Source organism: Callionymus lyra, chromosome 5, assembly GCF_982586985.1.
Source record: "Callionymus lyra chromosome 5, fCalLyr1.hap1.1, whole genome shotgun sequence".
Classification (NCBI taxonomy): Eukaryota; Metazoa; Chordata; class Actinopteri; order Syngnathiformes; family Callionymidae; genus Callionymus; species Callionymus lyra.
In genome coordinates, this window is record NC_141822.1 from 11,631,127 (window position 1) to 11,646,962 (window position 15,836).

A 15,836-nucleotide genomic window follows, 5' to 3' on the forward strand; every position below is an offset into this window, starting at 1 on the left:
ACTTATGTAACTGTGTGTTTCAGTTTGTGTGTGTGTTTGTGAATCTTGTTCTAAAGGGAACCACGCCTATCCAGTCAGAACAGGTTTTCATGTAGTCTTGATCACCTTTGCTTCTTCTGAGCATGTGTTGTGTTGATGACTCACACACTGAATAATGGATCCTTCCTTGACTTGATTAAGCCACAGTGTGTGATGTCACTTCCTGCCCGTGACCTGCATCCTTCAGACTTTAGTGAATGTGCTGAGCTGATAACTTTACATATTATTTCAGACTCATCTTTCATAACACAACTCTGATGCTCAATTACATAACACACAACATTGTGTTGAGGATGACTCAAGAGTCTCAGTTCGAGTTCATCACTCAAACACTAACAGACACACACACACTTTAACACACTTGTCAGCAGCAGGTGCTCTGCAGTAGTTCTCTTCTGTCACACACTTCTGTCGTTGGTCCTCTTCAACCTATCTCAGGTTATACTCTTCATCATCCTAATTTTCATCCTTATCATCATCATCAACTTCAACTTCATCATCATCATCAACTTCATCATCATTGTCACAGTCATCATCATCATCATCTTCATTTTCATCGTCATCGTCATCGTCATCGTCATCGTCATCGTCATCGTCATCGTCATCATCTTCATCGTCATCGTCATCGTCATCATCATCATCATTTTCATCATCATTGTCACCATCATCGTCATCACCTTCATCTTCATCTTCATCATCCTCATCCTCATCGACATCGACATCGTCATCTTCATCCTCATCCTCATCATCATCATCATCCTCGACATCTTCATCTTCATCGTCATCGTCATCGTCATCGTCATCATCATCACCATCATCGACATCGACATCGACATCGACATCTTCATCTTCATCTTCATCTTCATCCTCATCCTCATCATCATCATCATCATCATCATCGTCATCGTCATCGTCATCATCATCATCATCATCATCATCATCCTCATCATCGTCATCATCATCATCATCGTCATCGTCATCTCCTTATCCTCTTAGCCACCATTATCGCATTTTCTTCATTATCATCACCATAATCTTCTTTATCGCCATAATCCCTTTTAATATTTATCTTCGTCTACATTGTCATCGTCTTTTTCATCATCACCCCTATCTCCATCATCATCTTATTCTTTATCATTATCATCCTTCATTATCATCCTCATCACCATCGTCATTATCCCCTTTATTATCACCATAATTTTCATCATCATCATCATCATCACCACCTGCATCATCATCATGACTTCTTGACTGAAGAAAAACTGAGCCTGAGAAACCTGGGTGTTGTATTTGATAAAGACATGTCTCTAGTACAACACTGTAGAAAACTGACCAGAAACTGTTTCCTTCAACTGAGAAAAATCCCTAAACTTAGGTTAATGTTGTCGGAACATGATCACGATCTTATAATCCATGTGTTTGTTTCTTCTCGTCTGGACTATTGTAACAGTTTATTTTCATGTCTTAACAAGAAGGATCTGTCTCGCCTTCAGTTGATTCAAAACTCTGACCGGCTCTTGTAGAAGAACTCACATTTCTCCGATCCTTAAAACTCTTCACTGGCTTCCAGTTACTTTCAAGATCAACATTAAATTTTTGGTTCTTACTTTCAGATCTATTCATGGTCAGGCTCCTCCTTACATCACTGATCTGATCCAGCCTTACACCCCAGCTCGGGCTCTGAGGTCTGTGGATCAGAATCTACTGATGGTTCCACGCACACGGCTCAGGACCAGAGGAGAGAAATCCTTCCAGGCTGTTGCTCCTAAGCTTTGGAACGATCTTCCTCTGTCTTTGCGCTTGATGGATCTACTGACTCCTTCAAGAAACATCTTAAGACATTTTTATTTGTTTAGGCTTTTCCTTGATTTTCTGGAACTCCTGTTGTGTTATCAGTTTTATCTTGACTTTTAAAGTATATACTTTATTGAATATTGTTTTGATTGTTTAAGCGCTGTGTGACCCTGGTCTGGAAAAGCGCTAAACAATTAAAAATTACTTACTTACTTACTTATTCCATTCTTTTATCCTGTAATGCCACCATTAAAATCCCTATGTTGTGTTGAAAACACAATAGGTTTCTGACTCTGACCATCATCATCATCATCATCATCATCGTCATCATCATCATCATCATCATCAACATCATCATCATCATCCTCTTCAACGTCGTCTTCTTCTTCATTATCAGCATCCTCCTCTTCATCACCTTAACCATCATATTCTTCTTCTTCATCACTCCTTTGTAAAACCTTGGTGGCATATTCGATCACTTTATTAAATCCCTATCACCTCTTCGTCACACATTGATCCCCTCTTCATCACTCCTTCATCCTCCTCACATCTCTCATTTCTCATTCCGTCATCCCTCCATCAATCCGTATAAGTCCACCGACAACTCCGCGGTCCCGCCCCGCGTTTATTCCGCGCACACGCGGGCGGGAGTTGACTCGTGTCGGGCTTCTCTCCTGACATTAGCGAACTCTCACGTCAATCACAACCACGGAGGCGGGGGCTGTGACGTCACGCGCACCGTTTCAATAAAGCGGATCCTGCAGCGGTGACTCGCTTCATCCTCGCCTTCATCACCGGATCACCATCATCCTCCAGCTCCGTACAACCAACATGGGACTCCCACAAGTCTTCTTCGACATGACCGCCGATGGCGAAAAGGTTGGGAGGATCGTCATGGAGGTACTGTTGATGTCGAACATGGCGTCACGTCAGTGCGACGATGACGTCGAACTTTGTTGACTCGATGGCATGTGCGCGTCTGTAAACAAGTTGTTTTGTGTGTTTGTCCACAGCTGCGGTCAGACGTAGTTCCAAAGACAGCCGGTAAGTAAAAAAAAAACTGGACGAACCTGTCAAACAAGTCAACGTCACCTTTTTTCTTCTTCTATCTTTGCCTGTTTTGATTATGTTTCTTTATTCACATCAGATGTGACACAAAAATTCTTAAATCCGTGTAAAACAATGTTTCAATGGGAGAATGAATGAACAAGCGTTAACTTGCCTCAACGTGTCGGTTGACATTAGATGCGAGATCGGCAACTCCCTGATTCGTCGGTTGCATAATCGCAACAACACACCTGCCATAGGAATCTGTCGTACCCGCAGTAATCCCTCGAGCGTCTTTCTTAGACGCCACCTAGTGGCCGAGCAGGAAACAACCGTCTGACATACAAGTCAGCTGACTTTCTTCACTTCCTAGAAAACTTCCGAGCTCTGTGCACCGGTGAGAAAGGTTTCGGCTACAAGGGTTCGACGTTCCACCGCATCATCCCCGACTTCATGTGTCAGGTAACCACGCACCCTCGTAAGGCGGTTGCAGTCCCAGTCATCGGCCGACGTGTTGAAACTAGACCTGTCTTCTGGTTCTGAAGGGAGGCGACTTCACCAGACACGACGGCACCGGCGGAAAGTCCATCTATGGAAACAAATTTTCTGACGAGAACTTTACGCTGAAACACCAAGGACTGGGAACTCTGTCCATGGCCAACGCCGGGCCGAACACCAACGGGTCCCAGTTCTTCATCTGCACGGCTAAAACGACCTGGTGAGTGTACCAACGGCTTCTGGTCCGTTATTAGAACATTTCTTTTTAGCTCTAGAACAACGTTACAATAGATTCCAACCTGCGTCCTTGAGATCAAATGTGTGCTTCGCTAAGATGTCCAGGGTTAAAGACATAAAGGGAGTAAGTGGTAAGAGAGAAATTAAATAAGGATATTTCATTGTGTTTTCCTCTTTAAAAGATTATGAACACATTGCACAAACTCAAATGAAATCAGATGAAAGTGAAGCGTGTGGTTGCTCGTGGCTAGGAATCAGTATTTCATGGCTACAGTATGTCGTTCCAAAGGTATAGCTATACAATTCCTGTGTTTGTCCAGGGCCTCTTAAATTGATCTAAAACTAAAACATAAATATCATTGTAATTATTCTCGGATCTGTCTGATGCTAACAGTCCTGTCCTCCGTTGTGTCCCGCAGGCTGGATGGCAAGCATGTGGTCTTCGGGAATGTGGTGGAGGGTGAGGACGTGGTGAAGGTGTTAAACAAGAAGGGAGGCAGCAGTGGAAAAACCAAAGAGAAGATTGTCATCGCTGACTGTGGCCAGCTCTAGTGCTTCTGACCCCCAAAGACCCATCGAGACCCAAACCTGCTTCCTTTCTGATTTATGTTTGTTCATTTTCTACGAATAAATGCACTTTAGTGGTGGAAGCTGGAGACGGAGCTGGATTGACGTGCTGGCGAAACAGAACGACCTCCTATTTTCTGACCGACCCGTAGCAGCATTAGCATATTTAGCTTTCAACAGAACACAACATTTTTTTCTGAAAGAATTTAAACTTGATTTGCGTCAGAAAAACTAGTGATGAAGGTAAACCTCTAAACGCCTGAAGAAGCTGAGAAAAGACAACCTTTCAGATTGTTTGGTTCTTTATTGGTTGAAAGACTGAGGTTCCATTCATTTTAAGGCCTCGACAGAAGAATCAGGTAGAAAAATAAAATCCAGTATAATCTGAGAGTTTTTCTGAGGGAGAAAATATTCCTGAAAACCAGAAAAAGACATTGAAGGAACGCGAGTCGACTCAACAGATGCTAATTCGAAGATGACAACAAACAAAGTTCCCGCCTCTCAACGTTGTGTGTCTGTCCTACATTGTGTTTGTCATTACTGGCAACACTCACGTTTGGTCCCAGGGTAGACTCGTCCGGTAGAAACTTGAAGACTGAGTGTTTTAAAAAACAGCGTAAGACGACGTGACCAGAAGAAAACGAACAAGAATCCACTTCCTGTTTTCTACAAGGGCGTGCTCAGGGTCACATGACGTCCAGACACACCTGAGCACCAACAAACGTTGGAGACTCGACGAGTTGACTTGAAGACTCGGCTGCTGGTGCGAAGACAAGTACAAGTCACGGATGTCTACTTCGCTGGAATGTTTCCGAAGTCTGAGAGATCGCAGCACCCATCACCAGGTTACCGTGACGACATGTTGATTCTTGTTACCAACATCTTGAGACTCATTTTTCGAAATCTCTCGTATGCGATCATATCGGATTGTTGTTCTCGTGGGAGCACTGAGTGTGAGCGGAAATATAATAAACTCAAATCCTAATCCTAAATCTCTGAGACCTGAAACAAAATCTGTGGTTCTGCTGGTTCTGGTCCAGACTGGTCTACCACATTTACCTTACAATCAGTTTGTTAAAACCTTGAACTGGATCAGGTACCATGTCTGGACCAGTTGGGGTTAAAGTGGTTAAACAACGGTTAGTGCATTAAGCTAGTAAAGGATCTCGTGCTGGTTATTTTTCCGACTCATGGTTCGGCCAGATCGCTAACAAGCTCGCAAACATTCCTGAATACACTGACGCAGCTGCTAGCTTAGCATCCCTGTTTTTGTCTTTATACCTGCTAGTTTAGCATCGCTGTTTATGTCTTGATACCTGCTAGCTTAGCTTTTTTGTTTACATTTATGGACCTGTTAGCTTAGCATCATTGTATGCCGTTGTGTATAGAAGAGTCATGACATCACTGTATCTGACCTCAGATGTTCTGGTCATGGGGGCACGAACATTTCGGCAGGTCCGGATCTCAGTTCTGGACAGACGACCTGCGACTGTCTCTCAAGATCCCGTCCAGTCCGTTGAGCTGGCGCAGGAACCCGCGGTTGGGCGTCACTCCCCGGTGGTCTTTGACCGTCCTGATGGCTTCCACCAGCGTCAGGTTCTGTCGGATCATCAGGTAGGCCAGAACCAGGGTGGCGGAGCGGCTCACTCCCACCGTGCAGTGGACCAGAACCTTCCCTGAACACAACAACAGGTCCACATTCGTTCAGGTCCGCCTCATGTGGAATCAGTCTAAGGGTCAAGCAGACTCGCTCACCTCCACTGGTCAGAGCTTTGTGGATGAACTCGGACGCAGGGTAGAAGTTGACGCTCATGTCGAAGGTGGGCGAGTCGTGCGCCTCGATGCCGTGATACGTGATGTTCATCCCGGCGTAGTACTCGGCGCCGCTGCGCCACTTGCACTGGGCGCAGTTGATGATGTGAGTGATTCCGAGTCGGGCCAGCTCACGGCGGTCGGACGCCATTTCCCTGTAAAGACATTCTTGATATTTTCTTTTGTTTGTTTTTTTAACCCAACGTTTAAGCTCATAACACTCACTGACTTTTTTTTTATCTTTATCAACACAACTTCATAAATAATAGCAATAATATTTTTGTGACAGGCAATTTTGGGAAGTTAACTCTCTTTTTTATTCATTGTAGGCAAAACGACTGCCTGTGATTGTTGTTGTTTATAATAAATAAAATAAATAGCGCCACCAACTGTCTAGTGGTGACTAGTTGAACAGCAGTTACTGTTGTTATTGGCCGTCAGGTAGAAGTAGTGAAAAGTCCGAAAATCAAGCTCAAACTATTATTTTATCGTATATTATATAAACTTTAATTAAAAAATAAATCTAATATAAACCACTTTTGTCACAATATTTTTTTTATATTCACCTTAATATTATACTCAGAAAATTGGCAAAAGTAGAAGTAATAAAATAAATAGAAATTACATGAAATATAACATAATTAGAGATCGAAATTAATAAAATAAATAAATGAAAAGTTAATAAATATATATATTTTTTTAATTTCTACCTGACTTCAACCTCATGAAGGCCACATAAATACGGTAAAGGGGCCACATGTGGCCCCCGGGCTGCACTTTTTCCCTGGTCTGGTCTGGTCTAGTCACGCACGTGATGAACGAATAAACAACAAAACTTGTCACAGGTGCCTCTGGTTCTGGTTCTGGACTCACTGGTCTCCGATGTAGAGTCTGGGCCAGACCTCGTCCGCGTGGTTGACGGCAGTTTTGCCGGTGAACAGCAGCCGCTCCAGCTCCGACACCGACATTCGGCTCGGCGACACCTTCTCCGAATCTTTCCGGTTCGGAGACCGAGAGCTGCTTCGAGACCGGGAGAACCGGGACATGAACGCCATCGAGTCTGGAGCAGATGGAGTCACGTGATCAACGAGACCCTCGAACCGCTGTGATGTTGAAGAAACTGAACCCACACCGTCGGTACCGGGTCTCTCGGGGACAGACGAGCGGGGTTCAGCGGTTCTTGACTCGGTGCAGCGCCATGTTGACTCGATATGTTCTGGAGGAGACAGATGCGACAGATGCGGAACATTCACAGTCTGGACCCATCAACAAGTCCCGGGTCTGGTTCTGGTCTTATTTACCTGGTACCGGGTGAACAATCTAGCCTTTCGTCCCGCTGGATCCAGGTTCGACTTGGTTCTTCTCTCTGTTCCTCGAATGGACTGTTATTTTTATTATTTATTAGTTTATGATGCTGGCCGTGACGTCACGTGTGTTCTGCTATCTCTGGCACCATCTTGTGGACACGATGTGTCATGCATGTATTTATTTATTACTGTTTCAACAGCTGTATTTAACATTTCCATCCATCCATAATCTGACGCTTATTCCAAGTTTTAGGAGTTGCGGGGGGTGTTACTTTTGTAAGGATTTAATTATTTATCTACTTTTAAAAGTCGATTGAATAATTTCTATATTGTAAGGTTTTTATTGTGTTTTTTTTTAAATAATAACTTTAATCTATGTTTAAAAAATGGAATCTTTTCATAATTAATTATTTTCTTAACACGTGCAATTGGATTTAAAGGTTTTTTGTTGTTTTTAATTATTTTACAATATTTACATTTTTTTTATTTACACAGAGCTTGATTGAAATGCCAATTATTCTAAATATTTTTTTCTAAATTTCGATTTTTTAATTCATGGTCTATTAAATTTAATGTAACATTTTTGATATTATAGTGCCACCAGGCAATACAAAATCATGTTGGTACTATTATACCAACATCTTTCAATATAATTTAGAAGGGTACAAATTTGAAAAAAAAATCGATTTAAAAATAATATATTTATATATATATTTGAATTATTGGTATAAGAATATCAAACTCAAATAAAGGATAATAACCCAAATAATAAAAAAAATAAAAAAACGTTGCAATATATATACATGGATTCAATTATACAATAAAACAAATCAAACCTTTCTATGAAGAAATTATTGAATTCAATTATTAAAAATAATGATCCAATACCTAAAAAACAATCAATTTCTATTTTTAAAAAATCAATGTTTCAACATTTGAAATTTGAAATTCATAAATGTTCTGTTCTGATGGCATACTTCTATAGTTCACCTGACTCTAAAGGGGCAGGTGTTGAAATACTCCCACTCTTCTTCAGGTTAGCAGCGGACACTTCATAAACAGGTTTCAGGAACTGTGTCCCGGCAACGGACGAGAAATTAAATCTACTTCCTGGGTGTTGTAGATTTCCAGCGGGTGAGTTGGGAATGTGACTGGGCAGGTTCTGTCCTCCCCGACAGGTCCGACGCGTCGCTCTGAGTCTCCTGTGTCACTTCTCACCTGCTCCCGGATCAAAATGTCGGTGAATCTGAGCAAGAACGGCGCCGCGCTCTCGGCCGCCTACGAGGAGGTGGTGAACGCCAAGTCAGACACCAACTGGTGAGTGGGATCGAGAGCCGGGTCACTTCCTGTCACTGACGGTCTGCTACTTCCAGGGCGCTCTTCACTTACGAGGGAAACAGCAACGACCTGCGGCTGGCTGAGACCGGAGGTGACTGGTTCTGGAGGTCCAGCTATGGGTCAGGATGTTAACCGGGTCTGTGTGCAGGAGGAGGACTGGAGCAGATGGTGGAGGAGCTCAACAGCGGGAAGATCATGTACGCCTTCTGCCGGGTCCACGACCCTAATTCTGGTCTGCCCAAGTTCGTCCTCATCAACTGGGTAAGTCAAGACCTCTGACCTGATGCTTGACTGTGACCCAGTTCTGGACTCCCTCGTGGAGTCTCTCAACATAAATGTGTGTTTCTGGTGTGTGTGTGTCCAGACAGGTGAGGGTGTAAAAGACTCCCGGAAAGGAGTTTGTGCGAATCACCTGAGCTCCATCAGGACCTTCCTGAAGGTCAGTGATCTCAAGTCAGGGTCGAAACACAGACCATCATCCACACAAACACCTCTGTAATGGTCCAGGGCGCCCATGTGACCATCAATGCTCGCGACGAGGACGACGTGGAGCCGGAGACGATCCTCTCTAAAGTGTCGAAAGCGTCCGGAGCAAACTTTAACTTCCATAAACCAAGCCAGGAGCCCGGGAAATGGGACGCACCGAGAGGCCCCGTGGTGAGCTGAGTAATGTGGCTGTTACTGTTTATTTTTAATACAACATTTTCTGGACAACATTATGGAGATAGATTTTATTATTATTATTATTCAGTCAAAAAAAGTAGCTACAAACGAAAAAAAAAAATTCAATTAATAAAAAAGTTGCTAGAAAGACTGAAGCAACTGTAAAAAAAAAAATGATTATGACACCAATGTCCTACCCATAATACAGCTCAACCAGACTAAAAAAAATACACTTGAATCAAAGAAATCTGTTTTTGGAAAAAAGTTTATCAATAGAAAAAGTGTTTTTATAAATTTAAAAAGATATATTTTTTTAATTTAAGAAATGTTTGATTGTTTGAGTCAACTTTTTAAATAAAATAATAAACAAATCTACTCCTATAAAACATTTGTTTATCAATAGCATGTTGCTAAGATGTCCCTTTAGTTTTATTAGCTTAGCTTTTTTTCGGTTAGCAACCACACAGATGTGGCTAGTTTGTTAGCACCACCTGCTGCTTTTTCTCTTTAACAACATGTTTGTATCTTTTTAGTTTGTCACAGATGAACACCTGCATTACTCCTGTTTGTTAACAATGTTTATTTTATCTGTTTATTTAGTTTACGGTGTTAGCATGCACGCTAATTTAACCCATAGAACAGAAAAGTGGGTTAGCAGAGTTAGCTCAGCGATGCTAACTCCGGGCTCCTGCTGTATCCCAGGGTTCTGTGTACAGAAAGATCAACGCTGTGGAGGAAATCCAGAAGACGAATAAAGACGACTTCTGGACTCAGAACCAGGTACCGCCTGACCCGAGGTCGCCACGGCGAATAAAGTAACCCACTCCTGTTTCCTCAGATGGATGAGGAGCAGCGACGCAGGGAGGAGAACAAGAGAGCCCAGGAAGAGAGGAGTGTACGAGAGAGGGAGTGGAGAGAGATGGAGGACCAGAAAGCAAAAGAGAGGAGAGAGATGGAGGTGAAGAAAGAATTGGAGCAGAGGACAGAGAGTAGACAGAGGGAGGAGAGGAGAGAAATGGAGGAGAGGAGAGAAATGGAGGAGAAGAGAGATATGGAGCAGAGGAGAGAACTGGAGGAGAGGAAACAGAGGGAGGAGAGGAGACAGATGGAGGAGAGGAAACAGAGGGAGGAGCAGCAAAGGTGAGTTCTGAAAATGTACTGATAGAAAATGTAACATCAGAGTCATCAATGGACTGTTTGATTAGAAATGAACAGAAGAGGAGTGAAGAAGGAGGACGAGGAGGAGAGGAAGAGCGACATCATGTGAGACTCAGATCAGATCATACAAAGAAAAGTGAAATGAAGTAAACAACTGTTGATGTGTCAGTTTGATGCAGGAAACAGGAAGTCTGGGATTTCAGGAGTTGCTTCCGTGCAGAAAGCTGACGTGAGAGAAAACACACACACACACACACACACCCACACCCCCCCCCCCACACACACACACACACATACTCACACACACACACACACACACACACACACACACACACACCCCCACACACCCCCCCCCACACACACCCCCCACACACACACACACATACTCACACACCCCCACACACACCCCCCCCCCACACACACACACACACACATACTCACACACACACACACACACACACACCCACACACACACACACACACATTCTCACACACACGCACACTCACACATACTCACATACTCACACACAAACACACACACACATACTCACACACACATACACACACACATACTCACACACACATACACACACACACACATACTCACACACACATACACACACACATACTCACACACACTTGTTCTTATTTTATTTTGATTCATTTTTTATGAAAAATTGCTGTATTTGCTGTGGCTATTGAATGAAAAAAAAAATTCCGAAGGAGACCTCCTGAGGGATCAATAAAGTTCTACTTTACCTTACCTTACACATACACACACATACACATACACACACACATACTCACACACACACTAACGCGGTGTTGTGTCTTCAGGAGGCCAGATCTTTGATCTCTCAGCGCAGCTTCAACCCCAGGGAGATGTTTCTTCAGCGAGAGAAGAGTCTGGAGGAGAACACGGGCAGACGAGCGATGCCCACCAAAGGTGACGACGCCTGAAGGTCATGTGACCCGGACAACAACAACAAACGTGGAGGTGTTTGTTCTCAGGGAAGTTGCAGAGTCCGTTCCTGTCCCAGAAGTGGAGCGACAAAGACCCTCAGGACTCCACTCGTCCTGTGTCTCCACGCGTTGATAATCCGCCGTCCCCCGACATCTACTCCTCCCCCGCCCCTCCTGCCGTCTACCGGTCTCACCCTCATCACACAGAAGAACACACACCTGCCGCAGGTTTGACTCTTAATCTCACTGGTAACTGTTAATCCCAGGTTTTGCACATCATTTCAGGATGAAATATTTATGGTAGTGTTTACTTTAATCTCTAGCCTGGTTTACAGAGAAATTCAGTCTTGACCTTTAATCTTAGGTTTAACTGTTGATCTCAGGTTTGACTGTTAATCTCAGGTTTAACTGTTGATCTCCGGTTTAACTGTTAATCTCAGGTTTGACTGTTAATCTCAGGTTTAACTGTTGATCTCCGGTTTGACTGGTTGTCTCAAGTTTTACTGTAAATATCAAATCTGACAGTTAATTTTAGGTTTAAAGTTATTCTTAGGTTTGGGTTTTAATCTCAGAGTTACATGTTCATCTCAGATTTACCTTTTAATCTCAGGTTTGACTGTTAATCTTAGGTTTGACTCTTAACTTCAGGTTTGACTGTTAATCTCAGGTTCGACTATTAAACTGAGGTTTGACTCTTAATATCAAATTTGACTGTTAACGTGAGGTTTCACTGTTAATCTGAGGTTCGTCTCTTAATCTGAGGTTCGACTGTTAATCTCAGGTTTGACTGTTAATCTCAGGTTCGACTGTTAATCTCAGGTTTGACTCTTAATTCCAGGTTTGACTGTCGATCTCAGGGTTGACTCTTAATTTTGGGTTTGACTGTTAATCTGAGGTTTGACTGTTAATCTGAGGTTTGACTGTTAATCTGAGGTTCGACTGTTAATCTCAGGTTCAACTGTTAATCTCAGGTTCAACTGTTAATCTCAGGGTTTACTGTTAATTTGAGGTTTGACTGTTAATCTTAAATTTGACAATAAACGCACAAATGAGGACACAAGGACGTGGTCAGCTGTGAAGGTCAGTGTTAAATCGTAACGACCTGCTCGTGTCTGTTGCAGACTTGGAGGACGAGTGGTCGGACGAGTTTGACGACGACGTGGACGAGAGCGGTGGCGGTGAGTTGGCACGCCACACAACTGTTGTCTTGAAGTCTGACTGTCTCGTGCAGCAGGTTCCAACCCCTCCAATGACACACAGGACACTCCACGTGCTGAGGAGCCGCAGGAGGACCTGTACGAGGACTTCTACCACACGCCTGTGAGTCTCTATAGACCAGTCTGGAACTTAATGTTGACGACGAAAGTTTGACAACTTTTTAATCGTAATTGTTTCAGAGCAAAGACAAACCATCCGCTGCTGACAACAGCCTCCGAGCTCGAGCTCTGTACGACTATCAGGCTGGTGAGACTCACAAATGGACTCACACTCTTGAGATAAATAAAAAAAAAAATGTCTGTGTTCCTGCAGTTGACGACTCAGAGATCACCTTTGACCCCGATGACATCATCACAGGGATCGACATGGTGGACGAGGGCTGGTGGCGAGGCTTCGGGCCGGATGGGCGGTTCGGGATGTTTCCCGCCAACTATGTGGAACTTCTGTGAGGTTCAAGATGGAATCGACGATTCATTTTTCCGGGAATTAAGAATTAAAATGTTGTTTAACTGTTCTCACTGTGTTTTGCTTAAAAACAACAACATCGGAACAACATCCACTAACCTCTTTTACTAACATTTTCAAACATGAAAGAGATTTTATCTCACAAAGGATCAAGACAAATATGAATGTAGATTTGTTTCTTTGTTATTCATGCTTTTTTTCATCAAAGAAACTTTATTTTAATTGAAAATATATATTTTTGTTTGAAGCTACTTTTTTGATTGAATAATAAAGAAACAAATCTACCTACAAATGCAAAAAAAACACCGATCAACTTGATAGAAAGATAAAACTGGACTCACACACCACACCAGCAGAGGGCGCTGCGTGTGCGTGCACTTGTTATAAACGAAGAAGAGCGGTCGCGTCATTAGCTGCGACAGACTTGCTAAACAAGGAGAAATGGCTGCAAGGTTACTGCTTAGATCCGCCGTGAGAGCCGCGACGACATGTCGGGCCGCACCAGTGTCGGTTCTGACCCGCAGCATGGCGGCTGGAGGTGAGTACATTTACCGACACCGACCACGGAACCTCAGGTTCGAGTGGAACCTCGCGCCAAGGTGACGAAAGACACCTTCGAGTGCTCCACCGAAATATAGCGATAATTGTGATTATAATAAAGTTAATGTCAGATGGATAATGTATTTTTTTTTTATCTAGTTCGTATATACATTTTTTTTGCATTAATTGCGTTTAAAAAGTGACGTATTTCATGCCATGCTCGAGGACTGTAGCACTAGGGTGGACCAGGGTGTTGTAAATATAACCAAACAAACGTTTTTATCGAACGTATATTTAGTTTTTTTTGTCACCCGGGATGATATCTAAATGAATCTAATATATTATGAACGCACCACCTCCTTGGCTGAGCAAAGGACATGTTCAGAAAGATGCAAACCCTGGTGTTTTTATAACGTATGACCATTATTTACTTGTGGTGTGTCATAAGTAACATACGCTGTGTATCAAGACTATTGTCGATCCCTTGACGCACATATTGTTGTTGTTTAGTTCTTTTAAACTATGCAAAAATCACAACTTCTGGTCTTTATAGGGTAAATAGAGTTACGTTTTTCATATTGACAGATTAAAATTCAAAAGTGACCATTAAAAGGAGAGAAAATTACAGATTTGCCAAAAACAATGTAACTGAGTTAGTGCTAGTTTTTGGGCGAAAATCTAATTGTGATTTAATTGATTTTTTTTTTTTCTTTCTTCAATATTGTGATCCAGTTTGCAAAGCTGAAAGGATTGATGCATAGATTTGAAACAAAAAATATTTATTTAACTTTTGGACTGTAAAACTAAAAAACGTAAAAAGCACTACACAACACACCTGGAATGGACAATATTATTATAAATGTAACACAAATGAAGAGTGCAAACAACTACTCGTATGTAAGCATGTGGATCTCCAGTCTTTAACTAATCACAAAATATAAAGTACAACAAAAAAAAAAAGGAAAAAGTTTTAGCTCCATCAATGAATTTTGTACTTAAAAGCAAAAAGGTATTTGCCTCCATCTACTGTAGGGTTTTTATTTTTTAATAAGTCACAGCCCATTAGATCACCGTGCCAACATTAGATCAGCCATATTTCCTGTGATCCAATTGTATTAACAAATTCATACGTGATCAGTTAATTGTGCCTATCCTTGGTAGTTGGAGTCTCTATTAGACCAACTGTTGGGTTCTCTAGACGCTCATTGCTGCAACACTATCAGCTGATCAGCTGTTTGTGCGTCTCTGACAGGGATCCCCACTGACGAGCAGCAGGCGACTGGGCTGGAGAGGGTCATCATGGAGGCGTCCAAAGAAGGAAAGGTGAGAGCAGCCCAGCTTCCTCCTGCCGTCACATGACCTGAGGATAAATTGATGTGACCTGTGTTTTTGTTCAGGATCCCTACAGCTTGCATAAGCCCAAATCCTACGCTGGGACCAAAGAGGAGCCTCACCTGGTGCCCTCAGTTACCAACAAGAGGATCGTGGGCTGCGTGTGTGAGTGTCTGCTGTCCCAGCGAGTGTTGCTGTCATTATTAGAAACTGATTTATTTCCTCATGATCGTATTACTTTTATATCGGAAGTATATCAGAGCCGTCTAAATATTGAATGGTTGAATTAAACATTTTAAATGTTTTTGTTTTTTTTACTGAAAAGTATTTATTTGAATAATCAATTTGTAATTTATTTAAATTACATTTAAAAAGTTTATTTCCAAATGAATGAGCTTCCATATATTTTTTTAATCCTTAGTCCTTTTTGTAACACAATTTTCAATCAGATGTATTTTGTCGTCTAATGACAGTCGCCACAGTGCAGCACTAAATGATCGGGTGTTGTCATTCAAAACATTAATGTATCAAAGTCTGACGTTATGATTTATGCTGGCCTGTAACGTGTTGTGGCGCCCCCTGCAGGTGAAGAGGACAACACGACTGTGATCTGGTTCTGGCTCCACGAGGGTGAAGCCCAGCGCTGCCCCTCCTGCGGCGACCACTACCTGCTGGTCCCCCACGCCGTACCCCACTAAACCCGCCCACCTGGTCCATCATACTGCAGCTGGATGACTCGTCAGCCTGCGAACTGATTGGTTGATGTGGATTAATGTGACTTTCTGTTCAATTTTATTAGTAAACCAATAAATTAATCTTTAATCCTCAAGTGTGGTATTGAGTTTAAAAAACAAAAGG

The 15,836-nt window shown here is 42.5% G+C and overlaps 4 protein-coding genes across 7 annotated transcripts; 3 read left to right on the forward strand and 1 right to left on the reverse strand.

Moving 5' to 3' along the window:
* Positions 1 to 2,575: 2,575 nt before the first annotated feature.
* ppiab (peptidylprolyl isomerase Ab (cyclophilin A)) lies at positions 2,576 to 4,271 on the forward strand. The gene is made up of 5 exons (XM_087790891.1): positions 2,576 to 2,733; positions 2,847 to 2,877; positions 3,254 to 3,342; positions 3,426 to 3,598; positions 4,035 to 4,271. The coding sequence occupies exons 1-5, from the start codon at positions 2,665 to 2,667 to the stop codon at positions 4,165 to 4,167; spliced, it is 495 nt and encodes a 164-aa protein (XP_087647017.1). The 5' UTR covers positions 2,576 to 2,664; the 3' UTR covers positions 4,168 to 4,271.
* A 146-nt stretch (positions 4,272 to 4,417) lies between these two features.
* dusp26 (dual specificity phosphatase 26) lies at positions 4,418 to 7,363 on the reverse strand. Of its 3 annotated transcripts, XM_087790889.1 has the most exons (5): positions 7,296 to 7,363; positions 7,127 to 7,210; positions 6,868 to 7,054; positions 5,938 to 6,149; positions 4,418 to 5,858 (listed from the first exon to the last, which is right to left on the reverse strand). In XM_087790889.1, the coding sequence occupies exons 3-5, from the start codon at positions 7,047 to 7,049 to the stop codon at positions 5,647 to 5,649; spliced, it is 606 nt and encodes a 201-aa protein (XP_087647015.1). In that variant the 5' UTR covers positions 7,050 to 7,054; positions 7,127 to 7,210; positions 7,296 to 7,363; the 3' UTR covers positions 4,418 to 5,646. The 3 variants fall into 3 exon arrangements, with proteins under 3 accessions (XP_087647015.1, XP_087647014.1, XP_087647016.1); XM_087790888.1 differs by having other exon boundaries at positions 6,868 to 7,210; XM_087790890.1 differs by lacking the exon at positions 7,296 to 7,363 and having other exon boundaries at positions 7,136 to 7,151.
* A 1,036-nt stretch (positions 7,364 to 8,399) lies between these two features.
* LOC148079359 (drebrin-like protein B) lies at positions 8,400 to 13,149 on the forward strand. Of its 2 annotated transcripts, none has more exons than XM_087790887.1 (15): positions 8,400 to 8,618; positions 8,675 to 8,730; positions 8,788 to 8,900; positions 9,004 to 9,078; positions 9,147 to 9,296; positions 10,005 to 10,082; positions 10,141 to 10,442; positions 10,508 to 10,565; positions 10,630 to 10,689; positions 11,298 to 11,406; positions 11,472 to 11,651; positions 12,545 to 12,601; positions 12,658 to 12,743; positions 12,821 to 12,887; positions 12,954 to 13,149. In XM_087790887.1, exons 1-15 carry the CDS (start codon positions 8,536 to 8,538, stop codon positions 13,088 to 13,090), a joined length of 1,611 nt encoding a protein of 536 aa, XP_087647013.1. In that variant the 5' UTR covers positions 8,400 to 8,535; the 3' UTR covers positions 13,091 to 13,149. The 2 variants fall into 2 exon arrangements, with proteins under 2 accessions (XP_087647013.1, XP_087647012.1); XM_087790886.1 differs by having other exon boundaries at positions 8,403 to 8,618; positions 12,655 to 12,743.
* Positions 13,150 to 13,504: 355 nt separating this feature from the next.
* On the forward strand, positions 13,505 to 15,807 carry LOC148079360 (cytochrome c oxidase subunit 5B, mitochondrial-like). The gene is made up of 4 exons (XM_087790893.1): positions 13,505 to 13,644; positions 14,899 to 14,969; positions 15,044 to 15,143; positions 15,564 to 15,807. Exons 1-4 carry the CDS (start codon positions 13,548 to 13,550, stop codon positions 15,674 to 15,676), a joined length of 381 nt encoding a protein of 126 aa, XP_087647019.1. The 5' UTR covers positions 13,505 to 13,547; the 3' UTR covers positions 15,677 to 15,807.
* Positions 15,808 to 15,836: the final 29 nt, after the last annotated feature.